This window comes from Panthera leo, chromosome D2 (genome assembly GCF_018350215.1).
Source record: "Panthera leo isolate Ple1 chromosome D2, P.leo_Ple1_pat1.1, whole genome shotgun sequence".
In the NCBI taxonomy this organism is placed as follows: domain Eukaryota; kingdom Metazoa; phylum Chordata; class Mammalia; order Carnivora; family Felidae; genus Panthera; species Panthera leo.
This window is the reverse complement of record NC_056689.1, coordinates 4,910,092-4,937,424: the sequence shown is the minus strand read 5'-3', so window position 1 is coordinate 4,937,424 and position 27,333 is coordinate 4,910,092. Positions and strand designations below refer to the sequence as shown.

The 27,333-nt window shown below is 45.8% G+C and overlaps 2 protein-coding genes across 2 annotated transcripts in view; both read left to right on the top strand.

The window, feature by feature from the left end:
- The first annotated feature begins 6,776 nt into the window (after positions 1-6,776).
- On the top strand, positions 6,777-9,809 carry DKK1 (dickkopf WNT signaling pathway inhibitor 1). The gene is made up of 4 exons (XM_042908531.1): positions 6,777-7,224; positions 7,416-7,578; positions 8,728-8,871; positions 8,992-9,809. The coding sequence occupies exons 1-4, from the start codon at positions 6,979-6,981 to the stop codon at positions 9,243-9,245; spliced, it is 807 nt and encodes a 268-aa protein (XP_042764465.1). The 5' UTR covers positions 6,777-6,978; the 3' UTR covers positions 9,246-9,809.
- An 8,010-nt stretch (positions 9,810-17,819) lies between these two features.
- The window catches only part of LOC122202676, a 53,763-nt gene continuing 44,249 nt past the window's right edge, over positions 17,820-27,333 (top strand). Inside the window, exons 1-2 of the mRNA XM_042909126.1 lie at positions 17,820-17,912; positions 18,763-18,918. Of these exons, the coding sequence (XP_042765060.1) occupies positions 17,820-17,912; positions 18,763-18,918 (249 nt within the window). The remainder of the gene's footprint in view (positions 17,913-18,762; positions 18,919-27,333) is intronic.

The window sequence follows — 27,333 nt, the reverse complement described above, 5'->3', positions numbered from 1 at the left end:
AACAATTTTGAAAAACTTTGAGGTTCATTTGTTTCTTTAAAATCATTCTGATAAATTTTACATCATAATACTGAAATAATCATATGTAACTTTACACTTAGCATCTAACTTATAGATAAGAATTTAGTATATAAAAATATTTATTAAATTGAATGTTCAGAAATAGTATTCTCACACATCTTCCAGAAATCTTTATTTTTTAAAAGAAATACTAATTACAGATAAATGTTTTTTTGTTTTTTTTTATACCCCCTGCCAGGACATGTCTTTAAGAAAAATTAGCTGTAAGAAAAACTTTGGGAGTAGTTTAGAATGATTAACTGTAAAATAATAACAATGCTTAGCTACTACTAATAATTATAATAGATACATACGTCATCTCTACTTGGATGTTATTTTCTGTTTTTTTTAACCTGTGCATTATATCAGCTCTAAAGAAATACAAGTATTAAATAGTGTGTTATAACTATGATTTTACATACAACTACAGGTGTTATGTCTTTTATGAACAGGGAAATATGAAATGATAAATATTTTCTCAAATAGATGAATAATATTCTCTTATATTTTTACTCTCCGTGAATACTTACACATGTAGGGTCTTGTCTAAGATGTGATTGGCCTAGAATTTCCCAGTAATGTATTTCTAACACCCTGGAGCCTTTCAACTTCGATGGGGGGAGAACTACATACGCATAAAGGGAGGACCTACATCCTGGGTCCCGGTTCTCATTTTAATTGTAATTTATGAAGAAATAAATTCTTCTGCGAGCAAGGCATTGTGTAGAAGGCTAAGTAGAACAAGAGAATATTCACCCTGGACGAGGCTGTAACGTAGCGAGCCGCAGAGGCGCACAACACAAGACAAGTGAACCTGGAGAATGAAGCTTCTGGAGAGCATGCTATGGGATGCTACTCCTCCGCGGGATGCTACTCCTCGGGCGTCTTCCCCAGGACGCACTTCCGCGGGAGCGCCACCAGGGGGCAGCAGAAGAGCGGGATTGGCTCACCGGCGCCCGCGGTCCCCCGGGCTCTCCGCGTCCCCGCGGTGGCCTTCCCCCTCACCCTCGCTGACGGAGCCCCCGGGACCCTGCCCCTAACTGCACGGGAACCACACACCGAACCCACGCAGCCATCCAGTGTGAGGCTCTGCGCCCCCGCGAGTCGCCGCGGCCGCGCCAGCGTGCTGAGCACGAGAGATGCTCAAAGCCGTCCAGGCTCAAGTCTGATTAGGACGGGGGTCCCCGGGCCCTTTGATCTGCGCTCTTCAAAATGAGTCCCTAAACCGGCTTCGTTCCCCAGCACGGCGCTGGCGTGAGCAGCCTGCGGGCACACATGCATGTGCGGGGGACTCGGGGCTCCCTCCGAGCTGCCTCGGAGCTGGGCCTCCCGCTGGGTGCCCTCGGAGTTGGGCCTCCCTCTGAGCTGGGGCCCCCCTGCTAGGGCTCCCGCTGGCCTTGCACGTGGCACACGGGGAGCTCCAGGGTCCCTCTGGTTTTGTGACCCAAGAATGGTGGAGAGCCCTGCGCGCATCAGGCGTCCCTCCTCTTGCCAGCCAGGAGGTCGGGGTCCTGCTGCTGGCCTGCATCCCGGGTCCCTCCCGCCCACGCTGAGACGGGGTCTTGGGACACAGAATGCTTTCCAGGCCCCGCTTCCTATATTCCACCTGAGGGTCCCCTTGACGCTCCCCAAGCGTGAGATTCGGTGACGGGTGGGGAAATTCATTCGGCTCCAAAACAGGACAGTGTTGTGAAGGCAAAGAACTTTCTCACGCTCTCTGGCTTGCTCTCCGTGTAGGTGAGTGTGAGGGTCGTACTCAAGGTTAACCGGGGTGAACTGCTCCCGTCACTCATGTTCGCCGTTTGGACTGTTCCGTATTCGCGGCATTTTCTCCATGAACGTCGGACAAAATTTAGAAATGTTTGTGTAGATCACCATCTTTGAAAGAAAAAAAAAAAAAATCCCCTGGTTCAGGTATTCACCTATCTTCAGAGACGTCAAACTCTGAAAAAAACTTACATGTTTTCTTCAAAATCAAAATACAGCATAGATGTCCTTGACGAGGCCTCTTACAGGATATTCTTATTTAATCAGAATGCGAAAGGCCTCCTCCTGGCAGTGTTTTTTCTTGTTTTTAAGCGAGAGACGGGCTTGCCTAGTCAGAAGGAGCCTCTCCACCGCCCCCCTCATGTCATTTTATAACTGAAAGACCAACACCAACACTGGAATTAAATGGCTTGACCGAGCCCCCCGGATTCACCAGGCAGCTGCAGGCGTCACAGAAGCCCCCAGTGCACAGCGCCGGACTCCTGACACCCCAACAAGATACCTTTTTTGCGTTCTGTACGCGGTGAGCCTTGGAGAGGATAGGAACTCAGACATGAAGGAAAATGGTATTTCTCTAGATCCGGAGTCTGTTTTAAAAAGGATCCTGCATCCTGCTTTCTGCTGCCATTGGCCAGTCTTTATGGTTGTAAATGTCAAATCCTTCAGCAGGATGCTAGGGTGGCCGTTTTGCAATCTCTGTAACCACACCACAGACCTTTTTCAGTGTCAGGACGTCAGGAAAGATCTTCTCTGGTTTTTCATTAAAAGTTTCTGGGTTCTGGGCTCTATTGTCAGCTAGGTTGTTAATGTCTTGCTCCTGTAAAACACATCTTCTGAGCTGGGATGGAAAGCGACCTGCGGGCCTGATTTTTCTGGGTGGGCCATCTCCACTGACCACATCAACGTAACTGTTGTCAAATCTCACCTTCTCTTTGCACTGAGGAGTGCAGAAAAGCCTAATCCAGTCTCTGGGGTGGGGTGGGGGGGGGGTCCTAACATGGGCCTGGTCTAAAACCCCTTTAACGTCATGAATAGCATTAACACCAAAATCTTTTAAAGGCCGATAAGAAAGTCATAACTTTTTTTCCCCCTAAACTCGGGAATGAGGAATTCCTTCTAAATTTAGGATCGGTACCAACAAAAGTGTTGACAACATTCACCACAAGCAATGACATTTATTTAATGTTTTCCTGGTAAAGTAAAATTTAATGGTAAGAATGGAAGAGAGAAGGGAAGGAGGGAAGGAGACAGGGAGCGAATTCAATATGCAGCAATCACAGAAGCAGCTCACAGAAAGATGGAAAACTCGGCGGCCAATAGCATGGTGTTTTTGCAGTGTATCTGTCCGTCCTTCTGGCTCAGACGACGAGGTGGAAATGCCACACTTGTAACGCAAGGGATCACACGTACCATCTTGCCATTGGTGACTTCGGAGGTTTAATTCCACATTGGTAAACACATTCTACTTATTCAAAAAATCTTGGGCCACCCGGGCGGCTCAGTGAGTTGAGTGTCCGACTTCGGCTCAGGTCATGATCTCGCGGTCTATGAGTTCATGGCCGCATCGGGCTCTGTGCTGACAGCTCGGAGCCTGGAGCCTGCTTTGGATTCTGTGTCTCCCTCTCTCTCTGCCCCTCCCCCGCTCATGCTCTCTCTCCCCCTCCCTCTCTCTCTCTCTCTCTCAAAAATAAACATTAAAAAAAATTTTTTTAAATCTTGCACAAAATGTTAAACCTATTGCATTAATTATGGAAATATTGAAAAGATGAAATAGAAGGCAGGGGTCCCTAAAGAATGAAATGACCTTTTCCTGTCTTCCCGATGACCTTGTAGGTGACCAAATAGAACCTGTTCTGGAAAAATCTTTACCCCCGTTCCCATATAATCACTTTTGTTTCTCCAACTACTCACAGACCGAAGGCTTCCGAGGACAAGGAGAGTGCCTTTAATAGTTTGGGGGTGTATTCTCCAAGGTAGTAGGATAGCATTTTGCATACAGTGGGCATTCACTGAATGTTAATTGGCTGCTGATGGAACCGTGAACCTCCCTTTACCCCCTTACCCATCCTGTTCTTTTGTGGCCAGGGAGCAAACTCAATCACGGAAGGGGTTTTCAGATGGAAACTCCATTGAAAAAAGTAAATTTTCCCATTGGGAATGAAGAGTTGGCTTTACACATCCTGGGTTCTCTCTAAATTTACTTGAAAAAAAAAAAAGTAAATGATGCCATTGGGAAGGGAGAGTAGGCTTGCCACGTACTGGGTTTCTCTTCTGTGTAACTTGTGAGCTTACCACCCCTCCCCCGACTCAATTACTTGAAGATAGAGAACTTGAGCACTCAACTTTGATTGAGCAGCACCAAGTACCCTGCTTAGCACATGGTAGAAATTCACATATTCACCAACTTATTAGCTTTCGGATCAGGAGGACAGGAGCAGCATGGTAAGTAAGGAAGGAGACAGACCCCCCCCCCCTTAAAAATCCTCTAGCTCAAGTAGATTCTGTCCAAGCTCCATCGATATTAAACCGCAATAGACATACATATCCAGGGATTGAGACTGAATTTCTAAACACGCCTTTTTGTTAAGGGTTCTCTTTTGTTGTTAATTTAACTGGTGCTCTTGTTTCTGAGCCAGACAATAGTTTCATTTGTGAATCCAAGCTCTTAATGAACTAGCTTTGTGAAATGCATACCACGTCTTTCAAAGAGAAGAAGAGAGATTGGTCAGAAGTGTGGCACAGCACGTTTTTAGAAATATTTACGTAGGACAACAGGACTAAGAAGGATTTTCACCCTCCCCAAGGTCAGGGGATTCTTTCTCCACATCTCAGCATCGTAAGAAGTTAAGACAGAGTAGAGATTTTCTACTACACCAAGGTGCTCGACATCTCAATTACTGACATTAGTATCAATGTTTTGCAAGTGACAATATGGCGCCTAAAGTCCCCTACAGCCTTACCCTGTTATTTTATAATACCTCTCCATCCATATCAACTTCATGTCAACTGAAGATACGGCCCTTTCTGCCTAAGAGAGACCTGACTTACTGCTTATTCTCCATAAAAGGTATACAGACTCGATTCTTAGGCTCGTTAAAAAAAAAAAGAAAAATACAACGAATATAAACAGCTTCCCCTTTGTTTCCAAATTCCAGTTTGTGCCAAAAACTTCTAACGTTGTAGCCAAGCCTAGATCATTGTACGTGTCCATAACAAAATCTTTTTAAAAATATGTGGGATTTGGTCCATATTAGAATTTCAAGAAGCAATTACCAATAAACCAGAGGAAATTTCACGGGATAGATGGAATTTGGGATGGGAGGGATATCGGTTTAATTAGAGGCATTAGTAAAGGGTTGTTTGGAAGATGCTCTTAATATGACCTCTGAAACCCAAGCAATGAGAACACAGACCATTACAGACTTTTTTTTTTTAACCCCTCCCCCTCTTAACTTTGGGATTACACCTACTTCAAGGCTCTCACCGGCTGTACTTGGTGGAGATGGGGGGGTCATGAATATAGGTCAGTGTGTGTGGAGTAAGAAATACCTTAGAGGTTAGGGTGCACAAAATTAGGATGTCCTAATCTTGCTCGTTCGACAGCGATTATTCAATCATCTCTTCCTTTCATTAACTTGCATAACAGGTGTCCATTTTCTGACACTGATAACATCAACCTACTATAAAAATAGTGGGGGCACTTTATTTTTTATTACTACTATGATGATAATAGTCTCCTGAATGTTTGTATCATTGCATCCGCACCCCCCAAAGAGCAATAACCCGGAGGGTACCCCAATGCCAGCGCACCAAGCTTCCAACAGGTTTTTGTTTAATAAATGGTTTTCGAATGTGTAAGCAGCACAATATTCTTCCACCCTGGCGGCTCTTCGTTATTTTTGAACCCTGATCCACACGACGGCCGACTCAGTTCGGGTTCACTTTTCCCCTTCCCGCAGCTCGTCTTATCTCCCTTGGCGGGGTACCCGTCTGGTCCCGGCTTGTCCGACCTGGGAGCAGACACGGGCCTTCCCGGGCTCCGCGACCCGGAGTACTAATGAGGAAGTCGGGCGCTGAGCCCCGAGGCTGTCTTATCTGCCCGGGTCAACCACCACCGAGAAGGGCGGGCGGCGAAGGACCACCGAGCCAGCCCCCGGGCTCTGACCGTTGGCGCTCTGGCCACTTTGATGTCGCGCGCCTGCCTAATCAAGTTCATCTCCTGGCCGCGGCTGCTCGCATCCAGAGAGAAGCATTCAACAGTCTGATTATCGGACACTTCCCTCCACCCCGATCTCATTTCCAAGCGCGTCTCTCGCCTCCCTCTCTAAACTTCCCATCAAAAGAGAATTAGTCCCTCTTCCTCCTTACCCGCGTTTGATGTGCAAATTTCCTGCTCTTTGCACATTTTTCTCGCGGTGGCGGCGGGAGGAGGGGAGGGGAGGGCTGGGGTGGGGGGCTGGGGTGGAAGGAAGGGGTCGAAGCGAACCAACTTAAACCGAGGGACTCACTGGCAATGAGTAAAGCGGGGCTCTGGAAGGTTAATCAGCAGCCGGCGGCGGCTACCTGGCCCTGTCGCGGGGCCCTTTGGGTAGAGCCCCCGCGTCACCGGAGGGGCTGAGTTTAACACCGAACGTGTTTAAGGCGCTCGAAGTGGCCTGGGGGAGCACCACCGTTGCGCTCTCTGAAGCGCTTCCGATCCCGACAGCACCACCCCGGCCGCCAGGGGAGGGCGCGGGGGGCCCCGGGTCCCTCCCTCCGCCCGCGTCCGCTCCAGTCGTCTGCGCCCCGAAGCGAGCTGAGCCAGGGGACCGGCCGCGCCGGGGAGGGCGGGGTGGGGACTGCCGAGCCATCCCCCCCCCCCCCCCCCCGTGTACACACACACCCTCCGGCCCCTCCCAGCGCTTTGAAATCCCATCCCTGCTTTGTCGTCTCCCCCGAGGGGCCGGGATGCTCAAGCCCGCGGTATAAAGGCAGCCGCGGCGGCGGTGGCGGCGCAGACCTGCACCCGCAGTGGGGACTCGGGGACCGCGGGAGGCTCTCGGGGCGCTGACCGCAGCCGTGCGCCGCGGCTTCCAGGCCCCCACCCCCACCCCCTGCACAGTGCCACCGGTTCCCGCCGTCCCTGCCCGCCCTCCCCGGAGCCCCTCCGCGATGCCGGCCCTGGGCGCAGCGGGAGCCACGCGGGTCTTGGTCGCCCTGGCAGCGGCGGCCCTTTGCGGTCACCTCCAGCTGGGAGTGAGCGCCACCTTGAACTCGGTCCTCGTCAACTCCAACGCCATCAAGAACCTGCCCCCGGCGCTGGGCGGCGCTGCCGGGCACCCGGGCTCGGCGGTCAGCGCGGCCCCGGGGATCCCGTACGAGGGCGGGAACAAGTACCAGACCGTTGACAACTACCAGGTGAGCGGGGGCTCGGGGAGCGGGCACGCTGCGACCCCGCAGGGGCTGGGGTCGGTGGGTGGGTGGGGTGAGGTGGGGTGGGGGGTCCCAGGTGGGGCGGCGCGCGCCGCGGCTTTGGAGAGGCGCGCGCGGAGGCACGGGTCCTCGGACGCGCAGGTGCCTCACTCCCGCCCCCCCCCCCGCCCCCGCAGCCGTACCCCTGCTCTGAGGACGAGGAGTGCGGCACCGAGGAGTACTGCGCCAGCCCCCCCCGCGGGCCCGGCGCCGGCGCGCAGATCTGTCTCGCCTGCAGGAAGCGCAGAAAGCGTTGCATGCGTCACGCTATGTGCTGCCCGGGAAACTACTGCAAAAACGGTGAGTCCCCAAGTCCCTCCTGGACCAGCGTCTCGAAGCGGGCCGCCTGAGGAAGGGAGGCAAACGCTCCCGGCTTGGCTAACGCGACGGCGCCACCTGCGAGTGGGTTTGCCTGGAGGTGGCCCTGACGAGCTGCGAGGGCGTAATGGGTGGGGGGGGAGGGGAGAGCGGAGGTCTCGGGGTGCCTCGTCCTCACCCGCGCCCCTTGCCCGTTTAGCACGACTCCTCACCTCCGAGGGAACCCTTCCGTGAAAACGTGTCTAGAGAGCGCCCTGACGTCCCCAGGGACAGAAGATGGGGCCCCCTGGACACGCTCACCGTGCCCTGGGGGACCGGCCTGGGCGTTCAGCACCCTGTCCATTTTCTTAACAGGGTCTCTCATGGCTCTGCCACACCGGCTTCCCTCTGGCGACCCCGTTAACACTGGTATCAGGCCGGAGACAGGGGTTTCTCTGGGCTGGCCCCCCCCTTAAGGGGGATCTTGGTACCCAACCACGCCTGGCGCTGCCCCCCCCCACGCCTGCCTCCACCTCCTGCTACCTTAAAATCAGTCCTCCTCCCCCCAGCACAGATGCACTGAAACTTAATGTCTGAAAGGGATAGGCTCCTATACTCAAAGAAGTCTCCAGAAATAAACCTAAGGGTGGCGACCCTCTGCAGGACCCAGTAATACTCAGGGATGAACTAAGCGAGTCTCTGTAATAGAGAAATTATACAGGGAAATAACTAGTGGGTGAGATCGTCACCTTCCAGGGAGCTCGTGTTGCCTTAGTGTAACCTGGTCCTATATGGGTCCGGCCAGCCTCAGGGCAGAGAAGTTATTTTTAAGGACAAGTTTGTAAGTGGCTAATTTTATTTTCTACCCCAAGGGGGATATTAAAACGGGCAGAAATCTCCCTGCCACCACCACAGTTGGTAGAAAAGTATTTCAGGCGGCTATATCAGGGCTGTTGCTTGCGAGAGCACAGTAGGCACATCGATGCTTCCGTCCATCTGGGGGCGTTAACCCTAAGGAGGGAGCGTGGCTTGTGTTTCAAGTCATGTCACGCAACGAGGCATCCCAAGCTGGTGCAGGCAGAACGGGCTCTCAAAGCTGTGGGTGATTAACTCCCGGCTGTGATGTGTTACTGTCGTCTCCTGCTCCCGTAGGGATATGTATGCCTTCTGATCACAGTCCTTTCCACCGAGGAGAAATCGAGGAAACCATTATCGAAAGCATTGGTAACGATCACAGCACCCTGGATGGGTATTCCCGAAGAACTACACTGCCCTCGAAACTGTATCATACCAAAGGTAAAGCCAGTTCACCTTCCTTCTTTGTCAGCACCTCCCAGGTGCCCTCAGGCTTTCCTCCGTGAAATGACGCAGGCTTAGTAGTGACCGTGTCCTTTTCTGCTGTCTCCCGCTTTCCAGGACAAGAAGGTTCCGTCTGTCTCCGATCGTCAGACTGTGCCACGGGGCTGTGTTGTGCCCGACACTTCTGGTCCAAGATCTGTAAACCTGTCCTCAAAGAGGGTCAAGTGTGCACAAAGCACAGGAGAAAGGGCTCCCACGGGCTGGAGATATTCCAGCGATGTTACTGCGGAGATGGCCTGTCTTGCCGGATGCAGAAAGATCACCAACAAGCCAGTAACTCTTCAAGACTTCACACCTGTCAGAGACACTGAGCCAGCCGTCCAAACACAGCGGACTCCTTTTATAGAATATATGCGATGAAAACCTTTCGTGACTTTGGTCAGCTCAGTCCTAAAGGATGTACAAATCCTGTGGTTATGATCAAGCATTCCAATAATACCTTCTGAAAACCTGGAGTGTAAGAGCTTTGTTTCTTTATGGAACTCGCCTGTCGTTGATTGCAGTAAATTACTGTGTTGTAAATGCTCAGGGTGGCACTTACCTGTAAATGCGACAAGACTTAATTATTTTTCTAAAGGTGCTGCATTGTCCATTGTTTCTCCCGTTATGTAAATTTTTGTACACATTGATTATCTTGACTGATGTTCTATATTGAATTGAAATAAATAACTTCAGCTTCTACTTGCTAAATGTATAACCCTTTCCCTTTTAATTCTAGACTCCAGAATGCAAGAAGCTTTCGGAATGGCCAACAATAGGCATCTAAACTTAATCATGGACATACTCGCTTATTTTCTGAAATGTACTATCTCAGTGCTTAGATTATGTTTCTCTCTAGGCTGTGATAGTGCTTGAAATAAAATTTGACATTTAATACCGTGAAATGTTACAAGTACAAATACATTTTGGCATTGTGATTTTTAAAAGGGTGTGTGTGGGCATGTGCACTACGGGGACAGAAAGGTAACATGTTTAAAGATGATCAGAGGAAGATATTGTCTAAATGTCCTACAGTAATGGTCAATTCTATATTAAAGAAACATGGTCTCCATTGACAAATTCAAATCACCATGCTATAATCATGAAATTGAATCTGACGTTACTACTTTCAAGAATAGTTTCTGGGGCACCTTGATGGCTCAGTCAGTTAAGCGTCTCTTGATCTCAGCTCAGGTCATTATCTCATGGTTCGCGAGTTCGAGTCCCACATTGGGCTCTGTGCTGACAGCTCAGAGCCTGGAGCCTGCTTAGGATTCTGGGTCTTTCTCTCGTTGCCCCTCCCCTACTCATGTGCTTTCTCTCGCTCTCAAATATAAACACTAAAAAATAGTTTCCAAATAGTTAATTACTACTGAGGAGTAAAAGGAAATCTCCCACAAAATACCAAAGAAAGTACTTGATGGTTGGCAGGAATGGTGTGTGTGTGTAAATACAGTTGATACATATTTGCAGATTTTGTACGAAATTAGTAAATTTGAAGCATCTTAACTACTACTTCATGCCAGGAGGACTTGTTCTAATTAGTAAAAACTGAGAATCCTCTCTTATGCCCTGATTTCCTGGTCTTACTAGGTGAGGTAAATATTTCCATTTTTACACCCCTGAAACCGGCTCTAAGAGGATATAGAGATCGATTGTTGAGAAGAAAAGTCACAGAAATGAGATCTAAACTGGCTTTGCATTTCTCCTTGCCCGCTTTGGTACCGGCCACTCTGATCCAGGGGGAGGGGAGAGGAGCCTGTCCCCGCTTAGACTTGTTCTGTAATATTCTCATCTATACCTAGACCACCAAATGCTGGGGTGAAGGCACTCCCAAGGACAATCATTGATCAATTGTCCCAAAAGTTTCTTACCTAACACAGACCTCCTAGGAGGCTGGTTGCTTTTGTATTCCTGGGAGTGGTTCAATTTCAAGGGGCTCCGCCAAGGAGACCTGAGGTGGGTTCCCTCTTCGGGGACAAGCCAACTGGCAGGCTGTCTGTTACAACCCTTTTGTCTCCAGATTCCAGCCTCCTCACCCTGGAGAGACATTGTCTATATGTGCTGTTGGCTCAAGTGCCAGGAAGGCCAGTTCTGAGGCCCAGGGTCTCCAATGGAGGAGCCACAACAGGATACCCTTTCCTCAAAAACAAAGCAGGGTCTGTTCCAAGAGGGGAAAGGAGCAAGCATTTAAAGGGCCTTGTTAGGACACCCCTTCCTCTCTCCAGGAGCCCAGGTAGATGTCTGTCCATCTCAGCTCATCAATGTTCCCTCTGCCCCTTGCTCCCATTTGGGATGGGGGAGCGGGGGGTGGAGGGGAGATCAGGAGAACCCAACCCAGCAGGGATGCCCCCTCTTTCTATATGAGAGGGAGGGGCTGGGAGGGGATTTCCATCAAAAAGAAGTTCTGCGTATTTGTGAAGGTGCAAAAAACATCAAGGAAACTGTAGATCCTTCATTAGCTACTAATGGCGACTGGGACATGGAACCCAGACACCACAAAGGTAGAAGCAGATCATTCAAAGAGTAGTCAACATTTTAGACAGCGATTGCTACCATTTATGATTTTACTTCCAAACAAGTTTTTCAAGTGTTTATTTTGAGGGAGGGGACGGCAGCCAGAGGAAAGAGTCCCAAGCAGACTCTGCGTTGTCAGTGCAGAGCCCAGCTCCGGGCTGGACCTCACCAACCATGACCCGAACCAAGATGAAGAGTCAGAGGCTTAACCGACTGAGCCGCCCAGGCGCCCCTCATTTCTTCGAATGGAAAACACAAGGGTCTGGGGATGCGTTCACAGGGCACTTTATCTAATGGGAGCATCCTCTACACATGGCCCTGTGTTTTGCTCTTTTTACTTTACGCGTCTTGAAGATCATTCTAGGCTTCTCTCCACGTGCGCATCGTTCCCATCGCAGTAACCGTATGATACGTTGGGATGGCTGTACCGTAATTTATCTAGTCGTCATGGAGACCTTTTCATTCTTTTCCCGGTGGTTCTGCTGTAGCTAATATGCTGCAAGCACACAATTTGTGTGCGTGTGTTCTTGTGCTGGTACGATCATAGGATAAAGCAAGTTGTAGGGTAAGTTCCGAGTTGTAGGATAAAATTTTTGAAGCGAAATCTGAAATCAAGCTTGTTTTCTATAGCTGAGGGGAGGCATGGGCATGTCAAGATGCCTGCTTATCACTGATCGAGTGAGGATTAAACTCTTGCTAAATTGTACCAAAGGAGGAAGAGGGAAATACAGGCTTATCCCAACAATTTCACAGTAATCTCTGGCATTCAGCTAAAGGTAGACTTGCTCTAATTCCTTTCATTTTAAAGTAATTATTAAATAAAATCCCAAGCAAGTCTTTTCTTCATCCCTTTTTTTCTTGTTTTACTTTACGAGCTTGATTTTCCCATTTTGTTTAACCCAAAATCTATTGATAGAGCAAGAACAAGGATGTACGGTTTAGAGGAAATGCCACACATTTGCAGCCCAAATAGGATTATTCAGAATTCAGCACATCACAACACCGTATGGATTTTTCCCATGGCAAATCAAAGCGTGCTAACCAAGTCCTGGGAGGAGTAACGTAATTGTACAATTACCAGTTTTATTAGTGTCAGTATTTCTAATTGCACAAACTAATACTCATTGCCACTCATGAAAATTTCACGTGAAATCATTACATTTTCCTTCATTGTTGAACTAACTTTATCATGCTACCAACTTTTTTAAATGGTTTTAATGAGAAATGGACAGTGTTACCAGTAGGCTTATAAAATGTGTCCTACGGAGTTCTGGATTGCCATTTTCCCAACTTTCAAAGTACTAATCTGAGGGGCTCCTGGGTGGCTCAGTGGGTTAAGCATCCGACTTGGGCACAGGCCGTGATTTCCCAGTTCGTGAGTTGGGCTCCATGCTGAGCACAGAGAGAAGGTTTCGCTCTCTTCCTCTGTCTCTCTGTCCCTACCCCAGTCTCTTTCTCCCTCTCAAAAATCAATAAACATTAAAAAAAGAAACAGTATCTGGAGTCAGACAGAGCAGGATGGAATCATGACTTCCTTGTTCCTAACTGCATGGTGTTGGACAAAGATGTATCACCTCATGGATAATGTGGAGACAACTCCAACATAGAGTATAGGTAGGAGGATAATGCATGCATTATCAATACTTAGCATTATATCTAGCTCAAAGTACTCCATTTTAGGTCTTCATTATTAGATGATAAAACCTGTATATTATAGGACACTACTATAGAGAGTATATACAGTGATACCTGATATATATTCATACAGCTGGAAAAGTTAGCCTGTAGGTCCTCATAAAACTCTTTCAGGACAGTGATATGTGAACCATCTTCAAGGTCTTTTTATTTCAAGAAAGAGAAACCATTGAAACCAGAAAAAGTAACAGGAGGCATGGGTTGGAGTGATACCTCTCCCAAAAACAAAAACAAAAAATAAACAAATCAGCATAGAAGCCATTCTGCAGACTGGCTTCGTTCACTTGCTAACGATTTCTGCTCTACTGTAATTTGCACAGGCCTGTGGCTCCTCATCCTGGCATGCACTCTGTCCTTGTTATAAGTGGTTTTTTAGCTCAGGTCAGCTTAGCAAACTGCTTTGTCTCTCAGACTTAGACCCTGATTCTTCCCCTATGGTTCTGACTGGCTCAGCTTTGATTAGGGGTCCAACTCTGGTCCAGTTGGCTAGCTTGCCCACCCTGATCCTAAAAATCTAACCTGCCAACTATATCCAGTCCACCACTGACAAGAACTTTGATAGTTCTACAAGAATGAGTGTAGGAACAGGTATCACAGGTCATGTTCACCACATACTACTTCTGAAGGATGAGAAGGAATTCACAAAGAAGAAAGATACTGAAGACAGAGGAAGCGATGTGAGCCAAATTATAACGCTATGAAAATAAAAATACACCCTGTAAAGGGGCACTAATTCACTCTGGTTATAGTGTTGGTATCTGGGAGGAAGACCGCTCCGATGTTTGTGATCTAGGAAAACAAAACAAAACAAAACAATAAAAACTCTCCATTTTCAGCAACAGCTACCATGTTGGGTAGTCATGGAAGTTTCAGACAATCTGTTTGAGACACAATTTGTCTCAAAAGACTACTAGTTTGTCCTCGAAAGACAGGTTTGTTTTGTTTTGCCAAAAGTTATAAAGTAAGGAGAACATTACTTCATTTCCGTTAAGAGTGGTCATATTAGGTGGAGTTGGGAGTTTGAAAAATTATGTTTCCTAGGATTCTGTTTTCGACTGATGTAATTAATGAACAGCTTTCACAAATCCTAGGTTTTTGCCCAAGGTATAATTAAAATAATGGGACCAAAAGTAAGATAAACTAAAATAACGTGACACGGTCTGTAAATAGTAATAAGTGTAAACTTGCATTGGAAGGCCAGGAGCAACCAACCCCTGCCATTAGAAACTATTAAATAAATTCTGCAGTAAAAAGTAAAGTCAGCTGAAGACATGAAACATGGCAAGGCATGATCTCTCCGCAATACATTTCACAATATTTCATACTAACTTTATCCTCATGAGCAGAAGTGACTTTTACGAAGAGTTCTATTATTAAAGTGTTTCATAATCTGTGACACTCTGAAGTTTAAATTAAAAGCAGGCAATGATACTTAGTCTTGACTACACCAAATAAAAGGCTTTCACACAACAAAGGAAACCAACAAAGCAAAAAGGAAATCTACCGAATGGGAGAAGATATTAGCAGAGGATATACCCAGCAAGGGGTTAATATTCAAAACGTATTAAGAATTTTTACGACTCAACACCAAAAAACCCCGAATAATCCAGTTAAAAATGAATAGAAGCCTGAATAAATATTTCTCCCAAGAGGGCATAGGTGGCCAACAGACAGGTGAAGAGATAATATCACTCATCATCAGGGAAACAAAAAAAAACACCTCACAACTGTCAGAATGCTAGTCTAAAAAAAATGGGGTGCCTCGGTGGCACAGTCAGGTAAGCGTCCGACACTCGATTTCCGCTCAGGTCATGTTCTCGTGGTTCGTAGGATCAAGTCCTGCGTCAGGCTCCGTGCTGGCAGTGTTGATGCAAATGCAGAGAAAAAGGAGCCCTCCCACACTGTTGGCAGGAATGTCCATTGGTGCAGCCACAGTGGAAGAAGGTATGGAAGTTCCTCAAAAAGTTCAACATAGAAATACAAGCCAGTAATTCAGGTGCTAGATGTTTACCCCAAGAAAATGAAAACACATTCAAAAAGGCCCATGTACACCTGTGTGTAATGCAGCATCGTTTACAATAGCCAAATAAGGAAGGAACTGAAGGGTCCATCAAGAGAGAAATGGATAAAGAAGGGGCATATACGTGTACGTACGTGTATACACACACACACACACACACACAGGAATATTACTCAGCCATAATAAAAGGAGATCTTGCCATTTGCAACAACACGGATGGACCTCGAGTGTTATGCTAAGTAAGTCAGAGAAAGACAAAATACTGCATGCTTTCACTTACACGTGGAGTCTAGAAAAACACATGAACCAACAAAAACCAGACTCTTAAATACAGAACAAATTGGTGGTTGCCAGAGGGAAGGAGGGGGGTGGAGATTGTGACATAGGTGGAGATTCAGAAGGACAAACTTCTAGCTACGGCAAAAAGGAGTCACGGAGAGGCAAAGTATGGCACAGGGAATACAGTCAGGAAGATCGTAATGATGTTGTATGGGGGCCACACTTACGGCGAGCGTCGGGTAACCAATAGAGTTGTCGAGTCACTCTGCTGTACCCCTGGAACAACTGTACCACTGGGTCAGCTATGATAATAAATTTGAAAGAAAATACTTAGTCTCAGCATAGGTGCAGAAAACTAGACACTCTCACACACACTGCTAGGAGGAACCACAGTGAGAGCTACCTTCCTGAAAGGAAATCTGGCAGGGGTTTCAAAACCATGAGAACTCTGATCCAGCAACTTCTAGAAATTTACTCTCAGAATCACGGATGCCTACAGAAGTCTGTCTACGGTGACATTATATTGGCAAAACTTAAAAATGAACTAGAGGTCCTGTAAGAGAATGGTTTACGTAGTTTGTAACAGGTCCTTAAAATATTCTGCAATCATTAAAGTGATCCAGAGAAATAATCCTTATGTACCCATGTTAGCACCTTTGAAAAAAGCAAAAAGCAGATTACAGAACATACGCAGTAGGATCGGAGTTATTTGTAATAACACCAAATAGTTAAGTCTAGAGGACCATATCTGGAAGGTGGCATTATAGCAACTATTGAGTCTCTTTTCATTATTTTCCATTTTCCTGGGGCAATCAGGCAAGGTAGGACTGAAGCTGACATTTCCTTGTGAACTTTTCTACACGTGAAAGCAAGGACCTTGATATAGCTCGTTCTGAGGAGCAAAATTACGAGCAGCACAGTTATTCCTTCATTTCCCACAAACTATAGAAAAGCCAAACATCCCTCCTCTGCTGACCAAACTGTTTTCCATTCAAGCAATACGGACTGGGAGAACGAAATCTGGTACAGGGAGGCCCCACACCAATTGTTTGTTGAATGAAGAAATTAAAGGAAAAATAAGAATACTTGTGAAAATTTCAGTAAGATTACAAATGTACTTAAAAAAATACTTTAAAGTATCCAGAAGGAAGAATAGGAAGTAGGCAAAAGAAATCATCACTGCCCATTATAATTGATCAACTTCCCCCCCTCCTTATTCTGTACTGTGAGATCTTTCATATGGTACAAAAGTCACGCACATACGTAAACCCATAGCAGGACATGTTACTGAGACAGCTTTGTTCCTGAGAAAAAGCTCCCCCTCCTTGTGAGCAGACACTCAGACAGGGTGGCTTCCGGTTTTAGGAGCAGGGGGACTGAGTTTTATAGCTAATTTAAAGGAGAAGCTAGAGACAAGGAAGAGGACGGACGTTCTTTATTCAGGGAGCTCGGCACATTTCGGAGTTTTATCGCCAGTCTCGATTATCTTCCTCATCAAGCAGCTCCAAGCGCTGCTAGGTTCAAACACTCAAGTGGCTATTACAGAAAATGTTTGAGGACAGAAAGTGAGAACTTCCCCATTTCTAAGACGGAGCTCCCTTTCCAGCAAAATTCAGAAACTGGCCAATAACTTTCTTAGATGAACACTTCATTTGACAACTTTCTCCTTGTTCACACCACCTCTCTCCCTTCAAGGAACCCTATTCCTACTTTCCTGGTTTCTTCCTTCCCTTACTCTTTTCATAAAGCTCGCACTGGTTTTCTCTTTTTAATTCTAGGGGCACCTGGGTGGCAGAGTTGATTAGGCGTCCCCCTGTTGATTTCAGCTCAGTTTTGATCACACGGGTCCTGGATCGAGCCCCAAGTAGGGCTCCATGCTGACCCTAGAGCCTACGTGGCATTCTCTCTCCTTTCTCTCAAAATAAAAAAAAAAATAATAAATTGAATTCTGATTCCCTAATATTTTGCAGCTGTAGTCTCCCACCCTGTCCCTTTCAACCTCAAGGCTGAAACGGTTAGCTATTCACCAAACCAGGTTTCCCTCCCTCCTAAGAACGTTCCCAGCCTCCCTTGCAGTCAGGTGCAGCCACATAACTGGTTTTTGTGCAACTGAAGAGGACACCACCCGTGTCTTCTCACCCCTAAATCCAATGCGAGTGCGTGTGGATATTGGAGCTGATGGCAGAGCCATAGGAGATGCAGACGTGGAACTTGTGACACACGAACATGTTATAGCTGCCACATCTGAAGAAAAGAACCACACGCACATCGGTACATTGAACTCTTCTTGAATTCTCCTGGAGGCGGCTCTGGAATGGGAGGTTCTGGAGTGGGAGGCTATGGCAGAGTTGGAGTGGGTCATCGGGGAGGTCGTGGGTCTGTCGGAACAACGGGAATGGGTAACATTTACAGTGGAGGACATGGCACCTTGATGGCTTGGGTGGCTATGGCCGTGGAGGTGGAGGCAGTGGAGGTTACTCTGGGCAAGGTGGCTTGAGTGGAGGGGGATGGCGTGGGGTGGATGGACACAGAACCACCGACACACAAGTCCTGACGAAGCGTCTGGTCTACTGGGCTTCCTTACAGATTTAACTTCTCTCGTATTTTAACCATTTTATAATGACTGAAGGAAGGTGTTTTCAAAACATCGGGTAAAGCAACAGATTGCGATGGGAAAATCTGTACTCTGTAGGTTTTCGTTGTTGCACACTTGGACTTAAAAATAAGTTTTTATATTCAAACCACACACACACCCCCTCTGCACTAGCTTCTCCGGGACAACAAGGACAGCCTTGCAGGTTGAGCCTCTTCCAGCCGGGTTTCTAAGTGGTAACATCAGATTCCCCCTGCCCCCTCCCGCCTCTTCTCGGAGCCAGAAATAAACTTTAATTGTGATAAGCCCCGGGGATTTAGGGGGTTTTGTTTTACTTTAACTAACGCACACCTCAAGCTTTATCTTCCTCCTTCCTTGCCTTTGTTCTCTTCCCAGATCCTCCCTTTTCCCCTACCCTTGGTCGGGTAAACACTATGGGCACAGAGCTGTGGGGTGGGAGTCAATCCACACGGTTAGCGTTTGTATGAAAAGGTCAGAGCATGCATCGCTGTGTTGGACTAGCTGGAGGGATTCAAGAAGGTTTTACTTTCCATACCTGGGGCCGTCACAAGTGACACCTGTTCCCACGTAAGCAATACAACTGGCAAGAAGGGACCAGGACAGCAGCAATTGCTCAGAACACCTTTCAGGTACCAGGGACTCATTCAGGTGAAGCCACATAGGCTTCTTCATTCCAGTCTCACCTCTCCCCGAGGTAAGGGTGTTTATTACTCCCGCATTACAGTTGAGGAAACCGCGGCAAAGAAAGCTCAAGGTGTTCACCGGAGGTCGTGGCATGACTAAGCGACAGAGCCAGGATCTGAAACCAGGAAATCTGCTCCAACGTCGAGGCTCTTCACCACCACTAATAGGGCTGGTTATTCGACCATCTGAAACCTCTGTAGCTCTCTCAAGTCGTTTCACAGTTACATTAAGAATAGGCCAGGGGCACCTGGGTGGCTCAGTCGGGTAAGCATCCGACTCCTGATTTTGGCTCACGGTTCGTGAGTTCGAGCCCGGCACGGGGCTCTATGCTGACAGTGCAGAGCCTGCTTGGGATTCTCTCTCTGCCCCATGCCCACTCATTCTTGGTCTCTTAAAATAAGTAAACTTAAAAAAAAACAAAAAAAAACAAAAAACAGGCCAAAGGTTTATCTGGTGACTTGGGAAAATGCAGTATCCAGTTTCTGCATTGAGACAGTTTTTATGAAATTCCATTAAACACATATTGGAAATGTAATGCTCTGGTGTTGAACAAAAGGAGGTAAATACTAGATAAATAAAACTGAAAGTAAACCCTTTTAAAGTGAAAAGTAGTGTAAGCTCTTTCTTGGCTAGGGAGTTTTAAGGAATTAAAAAGTTTAAAGTCACGGTCAGATTCGTATGCTATTTCCCTCCTACAGGAGGATGCTTTCTGCACCATAATATATTAAACTACGCTAGGATAAAATCCTCACATTTAAGGCCAGTTGCCAAGTCACCTATACACAATGTGTACCGGGTTTCCAATGTTTTTGCATTGTGATTAGATTGCCTTTAAGCCCAGCCTTCAAAACTTAAGCCCTGTGTAGTGGTAACTATACAGATGGTTACCGTTTACTATTTATTAACAATTGAGGCTGGAGTTGTTTCAGCTTCTCGAAGAAAACTATCTAGTGTAATTATGATCATGGATTCATCCTAAGAGCTAGAAATAGCTCAGACACACATAAGATACTGAAACTCGGGATTTAAGGGACGGTTTTCCTTAGAGCACAAAATGGATGATAGACTCACAACTCTGAGGTAGAACTTGGAGTCAAGGTTGAATCCGCACATGGTTTTAGGTCTTAGGATAGTGCCGGGCACAAAGTAAGGACTAGCCTACTAAGTGGTTATCCTGCCACATCTATGCATAGACTCCAGTGTGGAGGGGTTTTCAGTGCGTCCTTGTGTGAAGAGAATTTCAGACCTCTTGTTCATTCAGGATGCTGTCGTCACATTACAATGGTGTCGTGTCTTCTGCCATCAAGAAGACTTTTCCGTGTCAATTTATGTTCAAGAGGTCAAGGTGTTCAGTTTTAGTCCTACAGATACTCCTGAGTACATTTCAAAAGGGATGAGAATTTTAGAGCTTTCTTAGGTAAGCCGTCCTCAACTCAGCTCACCTTCTCTCACACCTGAGGGAACTTTCAACTTTCAAGATGTCGTCAGTCAAAATCTCTTAGGATTGGCCTACCCATCTGTCTCTCTTAAAGGTCTTCCACTGATACTGGAATGGATTCTAATTTTGGAACCTGCTGCTCTACATCCCCTTAATCAAAATGCTTCACTCCCAGCAGAAGAGCTAGATAGAGGGTACGTGGAAAGAAACCAACCACTGGTTGGATATTCCTACATCAATACTTGAGCCTTGAGTGAATAGATAATTCCAGGTGATTCTGTCAATGACCCCAGCAGGACATGGAAATGTTCACTGTATCCACAAAACAGGGAGACAAGGAGATGCTGAGAGGCGAAAGAGGGTCCTTAAGCTCTTACAGCTGCAAGGTGGCAGAGAAGGGTGGAGATCAGGGTGCCTGTGGCCCCAAAGCCCACTTGATGTCAATGGTGACAAAAATGGTAACTTTTTTTTCAGGCGTGCGAGTAAACTTTATACATTTGCAGATACTTCTTGGTGAAAACTCGTTTTACTCAGTTTTAAACTCAGACGAACTCCAGCATTTCACAGGAGACCTCCCCATTCTCCTGATGACGATTTTGTCTCTGTCTCGGCTTCTAAAGGGAGGCCTTCCCAGACCTGTCACTTATTAGGAGTTAGACGGCTCACGTGCTCTCCCAAGTTCTTTTTCATAGCTCTTATTCCAATGCTAATGAGCTATCTTGGTCTTTATTAAAATGGCGGTCTTTCCCATTCAACTGTAAGCTTCAGGAGTACAAAAGTCTTCTTCTTCTTTCTAGCCACAGAACTCCATCCTAGGCTTGCTGTGTAAGATGTGCTCATTAAGGACTACACCCATCAGTAAACTCCCCTGCTGTTTTCCCTTGAATGGATATGCCTTTATGTTATTCACAATATACCTAAGTATACCACAATGTTCAGTAACTACATTACTCCCCCCCCCCCCCCCACACACACAAGACTATTCAAGTGCATTAAAAAAAGATTTTTTTAATTACCCAATTACAAAGAATTAGGTAGTAAAATTAACTCAATTAAAATTCAGACAAAAATTACTTCCGGATTTACATAGGTTATTGTTGATTTAGTTACATAAATACAATTTTAAATCAAAAAAGGAATAATCACAAAGCATTAAAAATATGTCTTCATGTCCTCTGTTGTTCAATAATCCTATGCATTTTACTATTTCTTCTATATAATGATTAGATGGTTTTAAGACCTTGATGGATGGATGGACTTTTCCAAACTTTTGTAAAAAGAAATTTTACTCTAAGTTGTAATTCACATTCATTGAGACAAAGTAGCCACAGAGAACTCTAGTCTTATGTGTTTCATAGGTTGACCATAAAATAGCTACTGTCGTTATTAGAGAATATCCCTTTCCTGAAGGGATATGGAAGGAGATTTTCAGCACCTGGATTGAAATCCAGGCAATACCCCAACTAACTAAAGTTCTGTGGATGCCATTAATCAGTGGTTCCAAATTTTGCTTTCACAGTGGGATCCCCTGGGGAGCTTCAAACACTACCAACACCTGTGACCCATCCCAAGGGATTATGATGGCTCAGTCTAGGGTGTGGTATCAGCTTTAGAATCACCTGTCAAATTCCAATGGGAACAAGTCTGGAAACCATTAATTTCTGTCTACTTCAGGCAAAGTAGCAGTATTGATGTTTCCACCTCAGTCTTGAGATGGAATATGGAAGGCCATATTGACTCTGAAACTCTAATTTAGACCTTAACTTTCCTGGGCTTGCCTGCAAAGGATTGCAGCTTGGGGAATGCTTAGGGCATTTCTTGAGTTGGTAATCTTTCATGACCTATGTGTCAAGACCCAAGACTGAGACTAATTCCAATAGAAGTTTGGGTAGTAAGTTTACCACTGAATGGCAAAGTTGAAAAAAAGAAAATATGGATATTTTTAATCCCTCCCATCTCTAACCCCCCAAATGCATAGCTGAATTGAGCAGGATGAATTATGACCATTAGTTGAAAGTCAGGGTTTAAAAGGAGTTTAACATGATGCGATTCATCAACTGAAGAGAACAGTCCTAGGAGGCTCTAGTGAAGTACCAGTTAAAGGATTTTGTAATCGAGAAATTGATGGTCTGAGAGGAAATGCACACACTATTAGCATGATTAGTATTTCTGTGCAAACTTCACAAAATTTTCTTCCCAGAGCATGGAATGCAATTCACCACTCAGTGGGCTAGAGACCATAGAGACTTAATAGGAAAAAAAAAAAAAAAAAAGAAAAATCAGTGACATGAAGAGCTGGTTTTTTAAAAGGTAAACAAAATCGACAAACCTTTCATCTCCCCAAAGACGACTCGAACAAGATCAGAAATGAAAGAGGCGAGGTCACAACTGATACCACAGAAATACAAAGGATCACAAGAGATGAGGACAGAAAAGGTGGCAACAATCAATTATCAGGGAAATGCAATTCAAAACCATAATGAGATACCATCTCATACCTGTCAGAATGGCCATTATCAACCGACAAGAAATAACAAGGGTTGATGAGAACCCAGAGAAAAGGGAACCCTCGTGCACAGTTGGCGGGAATGCAAACAGGTGCGGCCACTGTGGAAAACACTACAGAGATTTCTCAAAGAAATTAAAAATAGAGCTACCCTATCATCCAGCAATTCCCCTTAAGGGGATTTATCTGAAGAAAAGTGAACACACTAACCCACAAGTATATATGCACCCCATGTTTGTAGCACATGTATGATGGCCAAGCTATGGAAGCAAGTTAAGGGTCCATCAGTAGCGCAGGGGATAAAGAAAACGCACATGGTCGAATATAATTCAGCCATAAAAAAGAATGAAACCTCGCCATTTGTGGAAATTTGAACGAACCTTGAGGACATTATGCCAAGTGAAGTGAGACCAATACCGTAGGACCTCACTTATATGTGGAGTCTTAAGCACAACAACAGAAGACAAACCAAAAAAAGAGCTTATGGATCCAGAGAGCGGATTAGTGGGGGGGGAAGGTGTGTGTGACTATAGTCAATAATGCTGACTGTATATCTGAAAGTTGCTAAGAAAGTGGTTCTTAGAAATTTTCATCACTTGGACAAAAACTTAACTGTCTATGGTAACCATCTACGGTGATGGATGTTAACCAGACCTGCGTTTGATCATCTTGGAATATATACAAATATAGAATCATTATGTTGGACACCTGAAACTCATGGTATGTCAATTACACCTCAATTAAAAAAAGAAAATGGGAAAGGACCAGGTGGGAAAGAAAGAAGACTTTCATCAGCTTAACTCGAGGCTTCATAATTGTAATTATGGTGGCCACTGATTGATTCTATTAAAATGTTTCTTGGATGATGACAGGCTGCTTTTTTCAGCTAGATTAATCTGGATTAACCTCATAAGAGATCTGAACACAGATAACGAGAATAAGTATGTGTTCTCACAGTTTCTTAAACCAAACCAAAGTAACTATCGTCTATGTTTGACCCCTAACAGCCAGGACACCAAATGTAGATTAAAGACTTTTTTAAAAACAAACAAGCTTCAAAACTAGACCTCCTTTTCAGCAGGATTTTAAAACAAGGAGTCCAAACTCCTCTTGCGTCCCACTTGAGAGAGGTCTCAACCCCCAAAAAAGGGCCCTTAACCCACACAAAGTATTCCTGACGCCCAATTTTTTATAGTGACTCCGGAAAGCTGGTAGTGCGATCTCTACGCGAACACATTGTCCCAGTGCCAGGATACCAAGCCCAGGGGGGAGACGGAGAAAGGGAGAAACAACCGGACACTTTCACTCAGGGTCAGTCGGATGCAGAAGTAGGAAGCTAGGACCTAGACCTGTTCGCTAACGTTCTTCGCCACCCCCAGCCTGAATTGTTGCAAGTAGCTGGTATAGAAAACCCACCCACAGAAGGAAATAAGCTCCTACCAGGAAGCACCAAGCGCCCTGGTCATGTTCCACTCCAGACCAAACCCCAGCCAGGCGGTTAAAGGAGCCGAGTTCATGTGGCCAGACCCAAGGTGACAGATGGGGAGGACAGCCCGAGGATGGCAGGAGACTTACCCATGTCCCTGCAGTGAGGAGGTTGTACATCTAGGGGGCCTGAGGCTGGTCTCCGGATTCCAGGTCAGAACACGGAAGGCCAGGGGAGGAAGAGGAAGAGGGACTGGAAAAGCCACGCCAAGCGTGGCCAACCCTCTTCCTTCCCAAGCCACAGGTCTTTCCACTCCCGGATTTTATCCCCACACCATTTAAATGCATCTTGGTGACTCCTTAAGCCAGGTCAGGTGGTTGCCTATTAGAGTGGAAAGTGAGAACATATGGTTGTGTTGGCCATTCTCCGGGCCTCTGAAGCGAGGCGGCCCCCTCCACTTCTAGGAAAGGCAGGGGTGACCCCATCTTGACAAAAAGCAGCTCCCTCCATGCGATTCAGGTGAGCTCACCTTCCTAGGCTGATCCCCAGTCCCTTACTCCCCTCTGCAACAACTCGGCAATAAAACAAACAGAAACCGAACAAAACACCAAACCCACCTGAAGGGACATTTAAAAGCCATCGAACTTTTGAAAAGCTTGCGGTCTGAATAAAAATGGCTGGAATCTGTTCTAGTGGTGAATTTAAACCTCTCCTGTGGCCCTAAGCCTTTCTAAGTCTATTTCTTAAAAGAAGAGGAAGGAGCAGCAACAAGGACATCTATTCCTTGACCGTGAAAACCTTGCTCCACGGCTGCCGGGGACACACCTGCTGTAGAAGGCACAGAGAGCATGTAGAAAGTTGTGCAAGTACCAAAGAAAACCAACAAACCTGCTTAGACTGCTCTCTAGTGCCTTCAGATTCTTTGGACTCTAGTCCCTAAATAATTGAACCTTGATCTCATTTGAGGCGAGGAAAACACACACAGGTGTTCTAACTTCTAATTATTTCATTCCCAGGGAAAGACACAGGTGTCAAAATCTTAAGAGTGTGGTTCTTCATTTAGTACACTAAATCTTGGGTGGTTTTTTTCCCCCCCATTAAACAAAACACCAACTGTCCTGTTAATCCAAAGTGATGTCTATGGTACCTTCTCTGGCTGTTCTGATTCGAAAGCCTTTAATGTTCTTCGGAGTCTGGTTCTCTTAGTTGCCAATCGGATCCCCTGGGTGGCTCTAAAAAATGACCGACGTGCAGGTCCCACACACGGAGATTCTGATGTAATTGGTATGGGGTGAATCCCGGGCATTGGGAGTTTTTACATCTCCCCAGGTGATTGCGATATGCTGCAAAGTTCACGACTGTTCTAGGAATTTGATACTGTTTCCTTTTTCCGATGCTGACCCTTCCCATCTCTGACCTAGCACGCATGAATATTGGTTGATTCCGCTTTTCACTGAGAGCACACGGTAGGAGGGAATTGCCAACCTAGTCAGCCAGGGGAATGTGTTCTATCAATGTATTGCATTTACTTTTTTTGCGGACCGGCCTTGGGGCGTACACAATGGAAATATGGCAGGATATGTATTTACCGTAGAGCACAGTAGATGCCAGAATAGTAGGTGGCAGCTGCTGCTGAAAACCGATTCTCAAAAATGAAATGTTGGGGCGCGTGGGTGGCACAGTTGGTTAAGCGTCCGACTTCGGCTCAGGTCATGTTCTCACAGTCTGTGAGTTCCAGCCCTGTAGCCCCTGGAGCCTGCTTCAGATTCTGTCTCCCTCTCTTTCTGCCCCCAGCTTGCTCTCTCTCTCTCTCTCTCTCTCTCTCTCTTTTTTCAAAATAAATAAATAAACTTAAAAAAAATAAAGTATGGTGCATAGTGTCATGTAACTATATTAATTCAGGTTTTACTGATTCACACTGTAATTCTGAATGATCTAGATAGATAGTTCTTACGGCATTTGAAGTGACCTTTTAGTTTGTTGGATCTTTCTTTCTGTCTTTTCTTTCTTTTTAAGATTTTGAGTATTCTCTACACCCAACGTGGGGCTCAAACCTACAACCCCAAGATCAAGAGTCCCACGCTGCCTTGACCCAGCAGCCAGGAGCCTCTAGTTTGCAGGATTTCTTAAAGCAAGAACAATTCAGACTAAAATCCCTGTTTTCAAATGGTTTTAAGACAATGAGAGTTCTGGGCCGAGCTATGTTTTTAGGGTAGTTATTGGATAAACACCATTTCGCAATAAAAACTGAAATGAACGAAAGAAAATTTAACAGGCAGCGATAATATTCCCACGAAACGTAGTGTCTTCAGAGTTTCAGGCTTTGTTACGTTCCGCGTATCTACCACAGACATTTCACCAATTGTTGCTGTAAGCAAAATTTCTCTTTCTGATGATACATTTTTGTATAGAACTGGCTTTTCCATGGATTAAGCTTTTTATTGATACGCTTCATTCTATTTATTAATACTTACATCTTAGTTTATAGGAGACTACTGTTGAAAAATCAAGAGGAGGGGCACATGGGTGGCTCAGTCGGTTGGGCGTCCGACTTCAGCTCAGGTCATGCTCTCGCGGACTGTGAGTTCGAGCCCCGTGTCGGGCTCTGTGCTGACAGCTCAGAGCCTGGAGCCTGCTTTGGATTCTGTGTACCCCCTCTCTCCCTGCCCTCCCCTGCTCACACTCTGTCTTTCTCTCCTTCAAAAATAAATGAACATTAAAAAAAAAAAAGAAAAAAGAAAAATCAAGAGGAAAACACAGTTGTTAAAAATGTCCCATAAGCAGACCCCTCCCCCAGTTCCTAAACTTAGTGAGGCTTTGCTGTATTTTAAAATCTGCTTACTTTTGGAATCTGTTGCTTATTTTTTTCATCTCCTTTTCTTTTTAATTCAGAGGAAAGATGGGAATATGACTTTGCTGTAAAAAAAAAAAAAAAAATTGAAACACAAATAGATTAAAAATCGTCTTTCATGATTTCCTTCCCGTCTCCTAAACTCCTTCTCTTGCCTAGCTGGAACTATTGAGTGTTTCTGTCCTTGTATAAATGAGACAGTCCTATCCTAATTGGCTTTGATCTCTTTTTTTGTCCACTAAATGTGTCTGGGAGCATATTCAAAATGAAATGTATGGATGTTTGCCACATTCTTCTATGAAGGTTTTGTACTATTCTATAGCACGTATGTTGCTAGGTTGTTAGTCATTTTCTTCTTGATCGACGTAGGCTTCCGATACTGCATTCTTG